Source organism: Haemaphysalis longicornis, unplaced genomic scaffold, assembly GCF_048455015.1.
Source record: "Haemaphysalis longicornis isolate Haplotype H1 unplaced genomic scaffold, Haemaphysalis longicornis Haplotype H1 scaffold_10, whole genome shotgun sequence".
In the NCBI taxonomy this organism is placed as follows: domain Eukaryota; kingdom Metazoa; phylum Arthropoda; class Arachnida; order Ixodida; family Ixodidae; genus Haemaphysalis; species Haemaphysalis longicornis.
Genome location: NW_027526204.1, coordinates 114,113,235 through 114,128,921, shown reverse-complemented (window position 1 = coordinate 114,128,921; position 15,687 = coordinate 114,113,235). Strand labels below are relative to the sequence as shown.

General features: G+C 49.4%; 2 protein-coding genes across 3 annotated transcripts in view; one reads left to right on the top strand and one right to left on the bottom strand.

The window, feature by feature from the left end:
• Nucleotides 1-6,515, top strand: part of LOC144159147 (uncharacterized) — a 36,424-nt gene extending 29,909 nt beyond the window's left edge. Inside the window, exons 4-5 of one of the 2 annotated variants that reach the window (XM_077690453.1) lie at nucleotides 3,430-5,343; nucleotides 5,442-6,515. In XM_077690453.1, coding sequence (XP_077546579.1) covers nucleotides 3,430-5,343; nucleotides 5,442-5,444 — 1,917 coding nt within the window. In that variant the 3' untranslated portion in view covers nucleotides 5,445-6,515. Of the gene's footprint in view, nucleotides 1-3,429 lie in introns of both variants that reach the window. The other variant, XM_077690452.1, reaches the window with a different exon arrangement.
• Nucleotides 1-15,227, bottom strand: part of LOC144159148 (DNA (cytosine-5)-methyltransferase 1-like) — a 118,163-nt gene extending 102,936 nt beyond the window's left edge. The window contains exon 1 of the mRNA XM_077690454.1: nucleotides 15,042-15,227. The gene's annotated coding sequence lies outside the window, so the exon portion shown is untranslated. The remainder of the gene's footprint in view (nucleotides 1-15,041) is intronic.
• Between the last annotated feature and the right edge of the window lie 460 nt (nucleotides 15,228-15,687).

The following is a 15,687-nucleotide window of genomic DNA, read 5'->3' as shown; positions in this document are numbered from 1 at the left end:
TTTGAAACACGACTGTCACCGATTTGAGAAACAGTAAACTCGCTGCCAGAAAGTAACAGTTGAAATTCTGGTTAACAAATTTCATTGAAAAAAACGTTTACCTTGTTCCTCTAATCATTGGGTTTCTGCTATTTTTATGCGTCAGCTACCAGTGATACGACGCGTTGTAGATCATTCGTCGATTTTCATCAGCTTCTACAATACTAGTCTTCGTTGAAACCTCGGCCACCGTCTTAAGGGCTGAGTCTTTTTTTTACAGAAGACATCCGACTTACACACATTATAATTCATTCCCTCGCACAGAACCGTGTGATGATTTTTAATGCGTCCCGTAGCGGTTTCACAATCTCGCCAGTTGCACGTGCACCTCGCAGTAGAGTATACCCGACCTGTTTAGTCTGCATCAAAACCACAGCTCCTCCGAGCTCCGCGTGCTCCAACAGCAGGCCTATTCGAATGCGAAAATAAAGCAGAAATAAACAAAAAATCCTGGGCCGACTCCACTAATATGAAACCTTGGGAGTGGCGAAGCATGCAGTTTATAAGTGCATTCTCGGCGCCTCGGCGTTTTTGCCCACGGAGATGAAACCGTTGGGCGGGCTAGAGGTAGAGGTAGAGCTTTGCTGTAAAAGCACGAATCTCTCTAGCGCGAGGCGTAAACGAGTGTCCCAGTGTTAAAAATTTTAGTACGCGCTACGAAGCGCCCCAGCGCGATGCGTAAACGAGTTTCCCGGTGTTTTAGTGCCGTGACTACATGACACGACACTTACGACGACGACATGGGACGCCGTCAGCCCCAGCCCCTGAGGGGCTTCACCCCTAAAATACAGGGGCTTTTCAACCGACGCATTTCGAGGCGCCCGGTTCATTTGCCTTTGCAGCTGTTTCGCAACCGCGACCAAGGAGGGCGCCACATCACACCCTTTCGGCCTACTTACAAAATTTAAAAAGGTCGACCTCCGCTCCCCTCAATCTCGGCTCTGTCGTCAAACTACACGCGAGGCAGTAATTCACCAGGCGCACATACCGTTAGGTTCGCACCCTATCAAGCGCTATCATCATCCGTCACTTTTTCCTCCATTTTCTTTTAACTCGGAGCGCGGGTCATGAGCCTCCTGACGGCTTAATTATTCTTCCGCAACGTCTCGACAAGCGTAGTGCATCACAAACGCGTGCGAAACACGCGATGCATGTACATTCAGTTGCAGACTGATGTTCGCTCTTAGGTACTCCCCGGTGCTTGTAAAGTAGCTCTTGCTGATTTCTCTGTTACGGGCTTCCTGCCACGTGCAACGTGCTTAAAGATTCTGCGGCGCATGCCCGCGACGAGTGGTGTTCCCGATAGAACATTGCTATTGGGAAACAAAAACAACTGCCTAAAACCGCGAGAGGAGACGACTCTATGTGTGACTGGTTTTTAAAACAAAAACAAAAAATAAGCCAACAGAAATTTGTTATAGAAGGGCATTCGTACAAGCGAACTTCGTAATGAGGAGTTTAACTGAGCCAGTTCCCACATTATCTCTAAAGGTTTCAAGAATGCAGCAAAATTTCTGGTCTATTAATAACCCTGCGTAAAAAAAAAAAAAAAAAAAACGGGCGCGCAAAATAAACGGCGTTTAAATACTCCGCGCGTGCAATCTTTTAAGATGTGCTTCCAGCACATCAGAACGCCGACGGCGCAACTCCAAGTAATACCTCGAGTCCTAAAAAACAAACCATACGTTGTGTAACGATCGAACTTCCGGGTTTCTCTAGCACACGTGACACGCACCAGCCACATCCATATCTGATAGCGCCGCCAAACCGTTTTAATAACAGCACTTAGAGCACGCGTGCTCGACACGCGTCGGCCGCCGGACCACCAGGCGCGAAATGGCCCGACGGCGAAAATCAGTCCGTCGCTGCGGGCTTCCCAGCGCGTGTTCCCTGTCGCGCGGCGTAAAATACAAGCCACTTCTCCATCCGCGACGCAATCCGTATCACCCGTGACCATCGGAGAAAACGCGAACCCGAATACGAAGCAAAGCAAAAATCGAAAGTCGTCGGGGGGTCTTTGCAATCAAACCACAAGCCCGATCCAGATCAAGCTCGCTGACAAATGACATCGTCAAGACCTCGTTTGTGGGATTGCGCTGGGTACTACACAAAAAAAAAAAGGACTAGAAAGAACGCGTACACTTGACGTAAAGACTGCGCTATCTCTACGTCATGACCGCTATCTCTGCGAACCCGAAATTATAAGCCAGTGGGTTATAAGGGCGACGATCTAGCTCGTACAGCCAGGGGCGGAATAGTAGTGTCCGTTTCAAAAATGTCCTTTTCGCGTCCATTTTAATCATGACGAATTTGCACTTGCGAGATCTCTGGCACACAACGCATGCGGAGACACCGACGCTTCGCCTTGGTTGTTCGGCGTCACATCCGGGTCGTCTGCTTTTAGCCAATCAGAGCTCACTCGAAACGGACATGAAGTGGGCAAAATCGAGAATTCCACACCAGCTGCACATTAGTGGGTAAACGCGGCCGACTTGTGATGCGGTTAGTAAGATTTCAGTGTTCGGTAAGGCTCCCACAGTAATACGAATTTAAAGCTTTTCACACAGCATATCAAAAGAATAGACGGATGAGTTTGAAGTGGTACTTTCAACATGCACGCTGCTACCTGCGCAGTTCGATGCGCGACTTTGAAACGCGCTGCCGTTACTGCTGCCGTTTGTTCTTAAATTGACTGGAACGCGTAGACCTCACGATAACACATTGGGACCTCGATTCACAATTTGAAGTGATTCGTTCAGCTGTAGACAAGAGAAGATTTCCTACTAATGCATGTCCATCCGCGTCAGAGGAGTGCGTTTATTTCCGCAAATGATTTCATCAACTTAGCGAAGCTCGGTTTGTTGGGGCAAAGTTCACAGCAAAAGTATGCTTCCTTAGAATTTGCACCCAGACTGACCATAATGGCGCGCGGTAACTGTCGTATGTTTACATCTGGGGCGGTATTATCGTAAATGTCCCTTTTGAAAACGCCCCTTTTGAGTCCCTTTCATCGTGACGTACTTCCGGTTAAGCAATGGGCGTTGGCAATAGGTTTGTTGCGCTCGCGTTACGTCACTTCCGGTTGTTTGCTTTTAGCCAATCAGGGTTCGCCAAAAGGGACATTTTTGAAAGGGACGCAAAAGGGACAAAATTCGAGAATACCGCCCCTGGACTAGTTATGTTGAACCGCAGCGCAGAGATCAAGACAAAAGATGAAAGACAGAAGAGCTGCGAAAGATAGAGGAACGAACAAAGCGCTGTTCGTCTCACCTTTCGTCTTTAATTGTATTGATTACTGCGCTGCGGTTCAACGTGCATCACGAAGTCTCCGAATTCTTCACGTTGCATGGCTATTCCCATCCTCATCCGACTTCCCCTTTCTACGCGCAGCCCGGGCAGCAGCACCGGATCCGGCGGCAGTCGCCCACGTACAACGTGCACGAGATCCCCAAGACGACGTTCAGCTGCCTGGACAAGCAGGCGGGCGAGTACTACGCGGACCCGGAGACCCAGTGCCAGGTGTACCACATCTGCGTGCCGGGCGCCTTCAACAAGCTGTCCAAGATGTCCTTCACCTGCCCCAACGGCACCATCTTCAGCCAGTCGTCGCGCGTGTGCTCGCCCTACGACCGCGTCTACTGCGCGCTCGCCGAGCGCTTCTACGAGAACGTCATGGGCGCCATCGACACGGACAAGGACTACTACCACAGCCAGCACGCCGACGCGCCCGTCTTCAACGCCATCGCGCCGCAGGACGACCACCACGACAAGCGCAGGCGCCCCGTGAGGCCCGTGGTGGCCGACGAGTACGACGACTACGACGCAACCACGGCCGCCCCGGCGCCGCCCCCGCCCTCGCAGAGGCGCCGCACCCAGCAGCAGTCGAGGCGCCAGCCGCAGCAGCCGCAGCAGCAGACCTCGCCGGAGCCGGCGCAGCCACCGCAGCAGCCGACCAACTCCCGGAGGTTCCAGCCCACGCAGCGAAGCCAACTCAGCCGCGGGCCCGGCCGGACGGCTCAGACGACCACGACGACCACGACCACGACGACGACGCAGAGGCCCGCGGCTCCAGGGTTCCGGCCGTCCCCGTTCAGGACGCCCGTGATCAGGGGACCCCCGCAGGGATTCACCCCGTCGCCGGCGGCCCAGACGAGCCCCACGTTCGGCACCACGGCCCCGGCCGTCGTCCAGCAGAGCCAGTTCTCGCCGCCCAGCCAGTTCTCGCAGCCTCCCGTGAGGTCCCCCTTCGTTCCCGCAGCGGTGCCCGCCAACCCCGTGTCCGGAGGAGGCACCCCTCCCGTGGGCCCACCTCCGATTCCACTCAACGCCCTCGCCGCTGGTGGAGCGTCTCCCCAGGCGGTGCAGACGACGCTGCCGCCGCAGCAGAACGCTCCGGGTCCCGTCTTCAGGCTTCCCCAGCGGCCGGCACTCAGGAGACCCGTCGGCGCAGGCGCCGCACAGACGACCACGACGCTCCCGCCGTCGACGGCCGAGTACGAGTACTACGACTACGAAGAAGACTCCAAGTCGGCGCCTCGTTCTAAGCGGGCCGTTCCCGTGAAGCTCGTCCTGCCGCCCAACAAGCACGCCGTGCCCCAGACCGGGTTCACCTGCCAGGACAAGGTCGCCGGAGGAGTGTACGCCGATCTCGAGACCGACTGCCAGCTCTTCCACATCTGCGTTCCCATCGGCAAGGGAAAGCTGCTCGACTACGGCCTCCTCTGCGACGAGGGCACCGCCTTCAACCAGGAGAGTGGCACGTGTGATGAGAGGGACACCTTCTCGTGTGCCCGCAGCATCCAGTTCACCAGGATCGACAAGACCAAGAAGTTCCTGGCCGACAAGAAGCCCTGGGCACACCCGAAGTCGTCTACGTTCAGGCGAGTAGTCCGTGACGTCAGCGCGCGGTTGGAGGAAGAGGGCCAATCCGGAGAGGTCAGGGAGCGGGGAGAGGAAGAAGGTCTTCTAGTCGCCGCCGTCGAGCTTCCCGTCACGTCGTTCACGTGCGAGGGAAAGACCACGGGCGGCTACTACGCTGACGTCGAGGCCGGATGCCGCATGTTCCACATCTGCGCGCAGACGGACATGAGGTTCCTGTGCACGAACGGCACAGTGTTCGACCAGAAGGCGCTCGTCTGCAAGAACGAGGCCGAAGTGCGGTGCGAAGACTCGCCGAAGTACTACGTCAACAGCCTGACGCGGTTCCTGGAGAACCAAAAGCAGACGCCCCTGGAAGACGCACGCGAACAGCTTCGAGCCGATGCGTTCGAGATCACGAAAGTGAAGAACAAGTTCCCCAAGAAGGTCGGTGACTACAAGTTGCGGAGGTTTCTTTAAGCAGAGACGCTGACGACGCCCGCCCGATCGTTCGGTGCATTGTGGTCGTCGTTCTTTTCTTGCAGTGATCGTGCAGTCACGTGTCCACAGGCTTCGGGGCATTCTTCGAAGAGACCGCACTCCACGCTCCGTTCACGTTCAAGGACTAAGGCTTCTCGAAAGGCAGAAGACATTATGGCAGAAATGGGCTTGCTTAGTTACTGTGTTCTGGGAATCCTACTGTAACTTTTAGCCTCAGTCGTCTCCGAAGGCTGACTGACAGCAGGTAGAACTATTAAGAGGTCAGCGCGACAGGTTACAGGTATCTGCAACACAACACATCTTACATCAAGCTGACTTTGCCCGTCGACGCAACAAAAGCGGCAAATCCACTACACTGCTTTCCACTAAAGGCGCGCCTAAAAATAAACCCGTTGTCATTGCAGAATGTTACAGCTTTTGTTTTCAAACTAGGTGATGTGAATACTGAACTAGGCGGTACGAGAACACCTTTGTTGTTACGTCAGCCTTAAGAAAACCCCACACGCTTCAAGCTGTGCGGCACATGCACAGTTATACCATCCTGTCGACTGGGCCTATTATAGTGCAGCTAGTCCAGTCCAATGATTCCACAAAACAAAGAAGCTAAGATCGCCTATACGCAGTGACAGAGAAGAAAAGAAGGGAAAGGGGGGGGTGGATCGTCAGCAGTGCAGCCAGCCTCGATCTTTAGTCCCATCTTATATCCAACTAACAGCTCACAGCATTCAGCCCAGGTCCTTGAACGTGAACGACGGCTCACCCCGCAGCACTCGACGCCTTCACACGGGGCGATTTGTGCCACGGCGATGCTGTCATGCACTACAGACCGATGGGAGAAGCAAGAACGGAGAACATTTGTCTTGCCGGAGCATCGGAGGTGTCAACTTGTGACATCATTGTTGCGGGTTCCGCCACACCGCAGAAAAAATTTTCGGAGCCTCCATTCCGCCCGGGACAAAATGCCATACGCAATTCACTGAGCTCAGGACTGAGCAGGTTCACGTCTACAACGCGATAAGGGTCCGGGGTTTGGACTTCAGTGCATGCTGCACATATTGTGTCGCTTTCATAAATGCTGTTTGTTTTGTTTGTGTGAACTGTGTTTTTACCATAAATAAAAAAAACTGAAACAATGCGAAGAACGTTATTTTGCGGAATCTATGCCCGCATAACGCCGAAAATGCGCATTCCTGCGAGTCATAGGGTGGTGAATCCATCTTCTACCTAATAACCAATAAGACAAGCCAACGAAGAAAACTATTTAGACTGCTTGCAGGCCGTCGTTAAGAAGCAGGATGTCATTACTACCCAGGCTGAACACCACACTGATACGTCAGTAAACACATTCTTCAGATGTTGGCTGAAATAAAACAAAAATAAACCTGTACTCCAAACAAAACAAAAATGCTATACTCGGAAACAACTCAAGAACGGCAACGGAAGTTGCCTCTGTGCTTTATCATCGCAGCCGGATGTTACTCCGCGCGGCGCAAGTAGTGCGTTACTGGAAATATCTTCAACATGGCACGAGCCGTTTCCGTGGTTTTTCGGCCTTAATATGGTTCTAAATTACTGCAGCGACGACAAACAAACTACATGAGAAAAGTGGGCGATCTCACACATTCATAGCAATCTCCTTTCAAAACGCGGGCGCCCGCTGACACCCCTGACCATCGCTTAGGCGGAGTAATACCGTACATGACCTATTGCCGTTCTTAACTTGTTCCCGAGTATAGTTCTTCTGAAGTAACGTATTGGTTGTTCCTGTTTAGTAACCGCTCAACTACTATTTCAATAATAGCCGGCATTATTGGGCTCCTGGCAACATATGAGACCGAAGTTCAAGGGCAGCTCTAACGTTTTAAATGGTCTAGAGGGGAAATTCAACCACTTTTAGTTGTGTAACTTACAAGCGCTTTCTTGAATACGTCGCCACCACGTCGGCCGTCTTTCTGTACAAACCATTATAGGTTCCTTGGCTTCGGTTAACCACTAATGAAAACAAACACAATCTACCCGTTTGGATTCACCAAGAGCTGCGTGCACATTAGAAATCAGGCACACAAATGTTGACACGAAAAATAAGTGTTACCACAGAATTGCCACCCAACACTCCTGAACCGATCACGCGTCATTCACAGCATGGAAACGATGGATGGGGCCAGTGGAACACTCGAGAAACCTCCCAACTGCACCTAAAATTTTATGGTAGTACACACAGGAAGGTCATTCACAGCATGGAAACGATGGGGCGAGTGGAACACTCGAGAAACCTCCCAACTGCACCTTAAATTTTACGGTAGTACACACAGGAAGGTAGTCTGCATTCTAGAACATTCAAGGGCGCTTAGAAGGCGTTTTTTTTTAAGACAGCAGTCTTTCTTGGGCTACCGAAATGCGGAACTTCCGTCTTTCCATCTGTCTAACCAAAAGGAAAGTGAAGGAGTGCTTGGGCAAGAACAATATATACACAAGACCACTACAAACGACTTCCGCAAAGTTCCGAAAGAACGTCCACCCAAGCTATAGGATATCAATGAAAAATGTGGAATGGGCGAACTTTCGGGTCAGGTGCGAAAAACTACAAAAGGAAATAAGCGCACTTCCAACCGAACTCTTTTTTTCCCCTACCCCGTCCCTGCTGTTTCAACAAAATCTCTCTCTCTCTCTCTCTCTCTCTCTCTCTCTCTCTCTCTCTCTCTCTCTCTCTCTCTCTCTCTCTCTCTCTCTCTCTCTCTCTCTCTCTCTCTCTCTCCAACCAAAACTGCAGAAATATCGAGTAAAAGATACGAAATGGGCGATCTTCCGGCCCGACTGCGGAAGGCACAAATAAGTGACGTTTATTTTGTTCACTCATCGCAGCTAAAGCCGTCGAACGATGCGTCACTGTCAGAGTCGAACACGAGCTGCAGCGCTCCATCCACCACGCTCGCCCAAGCTTTGGGTCCGCTCGCCGGTTGAGTGCCCGGAGAGGCCAAGCGCAGGTCGAATTTGCCGCCTTCAGAATCGTCAAGGCTTGTCTAGACGCCGCACCGCTTAAACGATGCCAAGGTGGTATCGTCAGACACAAAAAAAAACTTGCAAGAGTGGTTTGCTGTTTCTCTCTCTCCCTCTCTCTGGTACCCGGATGTCAGCTGCCTACTCATCTCCCCACTCTTCCATTATTCTTCTCGTCAACCACCCCTTCCTCCTGATGCCAGTCAAGTCAGCCATTTGCTCAAAATCGAGGCATCGGAGGTGTTCGCGGTCGCGGGACGTTTTCACGGAGGAACCTCCCCACGCCTTCAAAGGCGTCGAAGCTACTTGTGAAACTTGAAACTTAACGACAACAGAAGTTGCTGCTGTGCCTCATCAGCGCAGCCGAAAGTTACTGCGCACGGCGCAAATAGTGAATCCGCTCAGTGGTAAGGGTCACAATAAAATGTCCCACATTTCGTTCGCAACGGTGCAAGTCTGGGCAGAGGCCAGCTGCTAGAAAGCACATTCACGGGTTGTGTGTTGTGCGCCCATTAGCTGTTTTTTTTTTTCTCTTCCACAAAACACGCATGTAAACAATCTTTAAAGCCAACCGGCTTAAAAAATAGTTTATGGAGTACAACTACAGGGGATTGGTTCTTGTCGAGCTTGACATTGCCCGCTCCCGAGAGTAGTTTATACCTTGTGCAGGAACTGGAGCCAAAGCCACCTGTGCAGATGTGAATGTCTGTTGGTGTCTGTGAAAGTTGCGACACAGCTGCAAGGTGTATGTATCATGGATGGCTTAAATAAACAATAAAATGACTCTACTGAACGTACTTTTGCTCTGGTATCAATGAGCCGCATGTGAGCATTGATAAGGGCTTTGCTGATTACATTTTTGTTACACAAAAACAGGCCATGTCCAGGCACCCTGGAAAATCTTCATGAAAATCATTGGAAAGTAACCTGACAAGAAAGCTGCCAACGCATGGACACTGTATTCATCATGGCGCCTTTCCTTGTAGTGCAGTGCCGCTTATTAGTGCTGTGTTTATTTCCCCCAACTAGTAATCAACTATCCCAGCTTCGCACCTTAAGCCAGAAAGCAAACACGGTGGTGTTTGTCAATGACAAGTGATTCTGCCAAACTTCCGTGGCTATGCAAAAAGTTAGTGAGTAGTTTTACTTTCTCTGCACAGTCTGTGATGTGAAGTTCCTTTTCCAAACATAATGCCAGGGTTTTTCCGAAAGATACACAGCATTGGGAAAAAAAAATAAGCAAGAGATACCGCCTTGCACTACACCAAAGTCCTGCAGGAAAGCCAATCGACCAAGTGATATTTTCGCTTGACTACAAAGCGTTGAAGAGAAGCCAAGCAAAAGATCCCTTTTCTGCTGACACCAAAGCTCTGCTGGAAAGCCAAAACATGTGGCTTTGGCTGGAATGCCAAAATGTGTAAGACGGGCATGCGAATGTATTGCAATAAGGCATTTGTTTCGTAGATGTTTCGCACCAAGATATAGGGACCAGGCTGGCTGGGTAACAAAAACCTTGAGCGAGGTACAACAAAATGTGTTATGAAAAATGATAGAACACGGTTTGCTATAAATAACAATTAAAGGTTTAAAAGGGTTTTGACACCAGGTGGCCTGTTGGAATTCATTGGCGAAAGCTAAGCAGCAACATTTCATACAGCTGCAATAGTGTGAAATAGCAAAGAATGGTTTGGGCCCTAAATTCAGCAGGCAAGCCCCATCCGGGAACGTATGTTAGCAGAGCACAACAATAAAGGCATGGGAAAAAAAATCTAAGGTGAGCTTAGTTGAGTTACCACCCAGGTATTTGCTAGACAGAATAGTTACAAAAATAATTTTAAAATATTTGGATGCCCTGAAACAATATGGGAAACTGTTGGCCAAGTTTGAAGTTTATTAGTACTGAGCTTTATGTTCCACACATAGCACCATCGAAGAATGTTACGCCCGCATGGACTCGGCACAGCAGCTTTTACGGTATAACACAGTTTACTTCAAACAGAGGTAAATAAGAGGATATTGCATGAGCACTTCGTTTATGCGTAAATTAGAAACAGCAGGGTTTTTAAAACTGAGCTCGTAAACATGCTGAATGAAAGGGACAAATGGCAAGTTGATGTTGTTACTAATAACAAATTTCAACCACCTCGTCGAAAACAAACCCGTTCTATAGAGGGAGTGTGTGATCATAAGATTTTTTAGAGCAAAGTTTGTAAATACACTGTACCTGTATGTCATAAGGTATTTTGACACCCCAGCAGAGGACTGTGAGACATCAGCATCTTTTCTGCTGTTTTAATGATCAAGGGCTGTTTGTTCTGAATCCACCTTCTCTTCTCGCTTTGGCCACTACCTTTCTTAGTCACTGCATTCACGCGCTTGCTGAGGGAGCCAACAAACATAACGCAGTCGGCACCAACTATCAGTTGAGTTCCCTCAGGCCCGGACAATTGCTGGAGAGGCTAAACACTGTTTTTCAGATCCCCAACAGTGAGCTTCCAAAAAAACACATAGATAAGCTTTTGAGAACTGTCCAAAATCACAAAAAATGAGTATTGTGTGCCCTAACTAGTCAATCCATGCACGTTGAATGCCACGCATAAAAAATCAATCAATGAAAACCTACTGTTTGAACCTGCTTAATACTTAGCAAAGACTCACTGCATTGGCTAGTTCATTGGATTGTGTGGGTGGGCTACTGGTTTCTACCTACGGAGCCTGTTGGTTGCGTTAAAAGTGTCCAGTCCTGCTGTGAGACTTTTTTAGAGGCTTGCACTGCCCTGCAGTGTATTGTGGATTCCTTGGTTTGGCCATGGTAAATCCTAGTGAATTGTTACAAGCCACCGAAGCTGGTTGGCAAGTGAGCATTTGTTTGAGAGCAGTGTTTAGTGGCCAATCTACAGTAGGCAGGCTGTTAAAGGGGCCACCACAAAGAAAAAAATAAAAATTTCATTCTTAAAAAAGACTTCAACAAATGACATCGATTTCATTGCAAACTTCAAACAAATAATTGATATTACCGAAAATGTGTAAAGCAGTGGGAGCTCCATAGCCTTTTTCCGGCTATTTCTCTATGACATCACAGAACCTTGTTGGTGCGACTGACAGCCACCAACCTAATCCACCGCCAAGAAACACAACTGCGCGACTGCTGTCGGGCCTCTAGCTCCGTTTGATCATATCACTTCGGTGCTAATGTACAGTTAACACACTTATAAGTGTGTTTATAGTGCGTGTCTATATGACGTCACTCCTGGCCATATTACATCAATGTACTTCCAAATTGGGATGTTTTTCACCATTTCTCTTCATTACACTCGCCCCATGACAGCCTTGATGTTTGCCTATCAATTACATTTGCAGCGTGCTCGCTGCTTATACCTGTGTGCACAAACAATCCGTAGATGCTTCTAGGTTCCAGGCACATCTTAAGATTCTCTTTGACGTTGATTATTGGGCCTGCGCAGAACCCATGGGTTTTCATATGCTGGAGTGCATGTATCTGTACTAGAAACGATAGTCAGCCAAGTGTATAGGCTCCGTGCGCTGGTGTTTCGAGCGCGACCGCAGCGCCGCCGAGCAGCGGCGCCGTCAGAAAACGGATGTTGGTCAGCCCGAAGGAGCGGCTGTAGCGGGCGGAGATTCCGCACTCGTTGTGAAAAAGTCGAGCTAGTAGTACGTATTTCTGTATGTATTGCTGGGTCTACAGCTCCCGCAACATTTTAAAAAGGTTGCGAGGAGGCTGACGAAAAATAGTTTATCTCGGTTCCCTTGAAACCAAGCGGAAAGGCGACAGCGGTGAGCCCGCGCAGTGCGACGAGCAATGTAAACAACGCCGATCGACTTCTGGCCATAAGCGTTCGTTTTGCTGTTTTGTGTAAATGTGGTTTATGTGGTTTATCTTGTTTCTGGGCACACCTGGTATCAACTTCGGGGGGGACTTGCGACAGCCGGTGCCCGGCGAAATCCGCATAGGCAACGCGAACTTCATCGGGAACAATTCAGCGCGCCAGCGTACACCCCAGCAATCTTAATGACGCAGCTAACGGTTGACACGAAACTGCAGTGATCCCACAGGCAACCACCGCAGCGAAACGAATGGGTCATTAATATGCGCGTCGATCATCTTGGAAGCAGTGATGGTGTCGGTCGTTTCCTTTTTTTTTTTTTTTTGTCGCTGAGCTTATGCCTCCCCGGCATTTTAGCATTACGTGTTGCTTATGCTTTAGCAATCGGTATCGTTTATTTCTCTTCTGTATTATGGTGCTCATCGCTGCTTACCCTTTCCTAGGTGTACGCGCGGAGCTTCTGCCCGTGCGGCCTCGGCCGCTGCTTTGACGCAGCTATCGCGGCACACTCCATACGACTAACATTTCGCTGATTCGGACAGAGGTGGAACACCGGCGTTGATACCGGCGCTAAAATTTGGCAATAGCTGCCCGGTGCTCACCGTTATGAGTTGACGAACATAGCAACTGCACCAGCATGTTTACGCGAGCCGTGGCACCCGCCCTTGCGCGTGCAGCTCCCCCCGCCTATCTCGCTTAGACTCACTGAACTCGTTATAAAGTGCAGAGATGCGTGAGCCGCGTGTTTTCAACAGAACTCATAACCATTCACTGTACCCGCCTTTAACTAAAAGTCGCAGCCCAGGGTCACGCCAGTTATGTGCCCAACGCCATTGCTGGAAACATCGGACGGGTCCGTTGCGTTCGCTAGCTCCTCCCGGACGCAGTAAACATCGTTTGCGGCGTGTAGCTGGCTACCGCGTTTTGAGGTTTTCTTAGACAATAAAGAAAACGAGCCAATATCTCCCACCTCTCTAAAACCGTTAAAACGAGCGCGCTGGTTTGAGCAATCACTCATCGGAGCGTAGCACGGGCGTACGGGGAAGGCAGCAAGCGACGACCACAACATCCGATAAATGCCTCCAGTGGCCGTAGATGGCGCTGGTTGTTCAGGCGCTTGTGTCGCCACCATACCAGCGCACGGAGCCTATACCCTTCCCGTTACCTCCCTGGTACAGCCTCTTCTCTAACCCTATAATCTGGGTGTCCTGAAGTCCCTTTGCATGAAGGGACTCAGTACAGTCTGGCCAGCATAGCATATACAGCAGGATATACAGCGAGTTATGCCAGCGCAGCAGTTATGACATGAAGTGCCTAGCTAGCGTACTTTTTCAAGGACCCAGGTCCTAGTTTGTCATAGAATCATGTACGTGCCAATGCGAAGAGCTGAATGCATGATGGAAACTGCCCAGCCACGTTCTGGGCCATGGCATATAACAGTCTGGCTCCTTCGGCATCCTTTGTGTCGAAGATGTATTTTAGCCACATTTTATTGTAGTAAATTTATTTACTGCCACTACAGCTTTTTCAAGTGCCAGATATGCTTGTGGCGCATGCTCGCAAGACTTTCTGCTCACAAAACGTATCGTGAGTGTAAAACAAATATTAAGCCACAATTTCGTCCACTGGAACTGGGTGGGGCGTGTCTCGTATCCTTCACGGGTACGAGACGCTGCCAACAGTAAAATACCGACTGCTGGCAAAACAGAAAAAAAACAAAAAAAACAAAGGCCAGGTAGTCGCATGCTCGCGACGAGACGGTGATGACGCAGTGCCGGCAGCATTTCATGCACCTTACTCCGCCGGCACTAAAGACAGTAATTATTCCAGTGTGGGCACTGCACTAGATACATTTTTTTACGATTCTGTTCGTTAACGTGACGTTTTCTTTTTAATTTTTTGTGTGTTTTTACGTTAGGATTTTTGTTTTTTTAGTTATCATCTATTTTTGTTGACTCATTGTATTCTTTAAATATTGAATGCGCGCGCATTTGGGGCCCGACGGACCATAGAAATCTGTGTAACGACTTCTGCCCCGTTTTTACCAGAAGACGAAATAAAGAACAAAGGAGAGAGAAAATGTTTCACTCGCATTCAACCACAATCCTAACTCTGCAGTGAGTAAGACATTTCTTTTGCCGTCCAGTTCGTTGTCACAAAGGAACGGTTCAAATGCCGCGAGAAGAAACAACACGCTCACAAATGCCGTGCATTGAGCGTTGATGCACCCAATGCAGCATCAACGCTTAAAAAAAAACAGCTAGAGCAAATAACTAGTAACATGCGAGTGATGCAGCGTGAACGCCGAAGGGAAAACTGTTACAGCAAATAAATAGCATCATACTAACAATATTCGACCAAAACAGCCGAAAAGGCTGGCGTAATAAAAAAAAAAAACGAAAACAGCCGCAGGCAGGACGCTGGAACAGCAAAGACACACACTTGTTGCCTTTGCTAGACAACAAAGACGTCAACAAAAACAAAAGTTACGACCACCGAATACAAGGACTGTCACAACTTTTGACATGCTGCATAATAGATGAACGCACACGTTTTCGGCGGGAGCAAAACTAGCAACCGACTTCGCTCGTCGGGTCAAACTAAGCGATGTCTAGCTACATTCACCCGACTTCGTTGCAGTCAGTGACGCCTCGCGAAAGTACCTTGGAATGCTGACACGAAATGTGCTGTCAGAAACGTGCTGTCTGAGCACATCAACGCTACTTTGACCACGGCCGCCCGTATTTTGACATGAACGTTACTTTTCGCGCGCTTCGAGACCGCAGTCCAAACGCTACTCACCGCCAAGCAGCTCTTGCCGGTCAACTTCTCGCAGTGGCAACGCCGGTGGCTTGAAAAACTTGCTTCGTCTTTCAGTAGACTTCTTCGAAAATCACAGTAAAACCACGAAAACCGAACAGTTTTCCGAGAAAACCGAACACACAGGGAAACAGACGATCACACACAAACAATGCCGCTGTTCCCGCCAATGGCACTCGGCATTTCCGGGTCGGTGCTGCCACCTGTTGTGGCAACGTGAAAAGTCTCTCCGAAGCGCGCGGCTTTTGAACCATACTCGTCCCCTCCTTATTGCATCGCAAAGTAGACAGAAATGTTCTAACAAATTTTTTGCCCCTCGTTTGGCATTAGATGCGAACCTGTAAATTTTCATTTGTTTTCGTTGACCACTCTTAGAAATTTAAGGCGCGCGAGTGCAAAATGTGGCGCAACTGAATCAAGTAGGCGTCGTCAGCTAATTATACTCCGTCATTGCCGACATTTTGTTTTTAATTGCGGTAGATTTGACGCAGTGGAAAGTGTGTGAACGCCTTATTCTACTTCGATTATTTTATTTAATAATACGATAACTGACAGCAGTTTATTTCAGGGTGTATTTTTTTCCTCCGCGTGTATTTGTCTTTTTTTGCACATTGGCGTGTGAGCATCC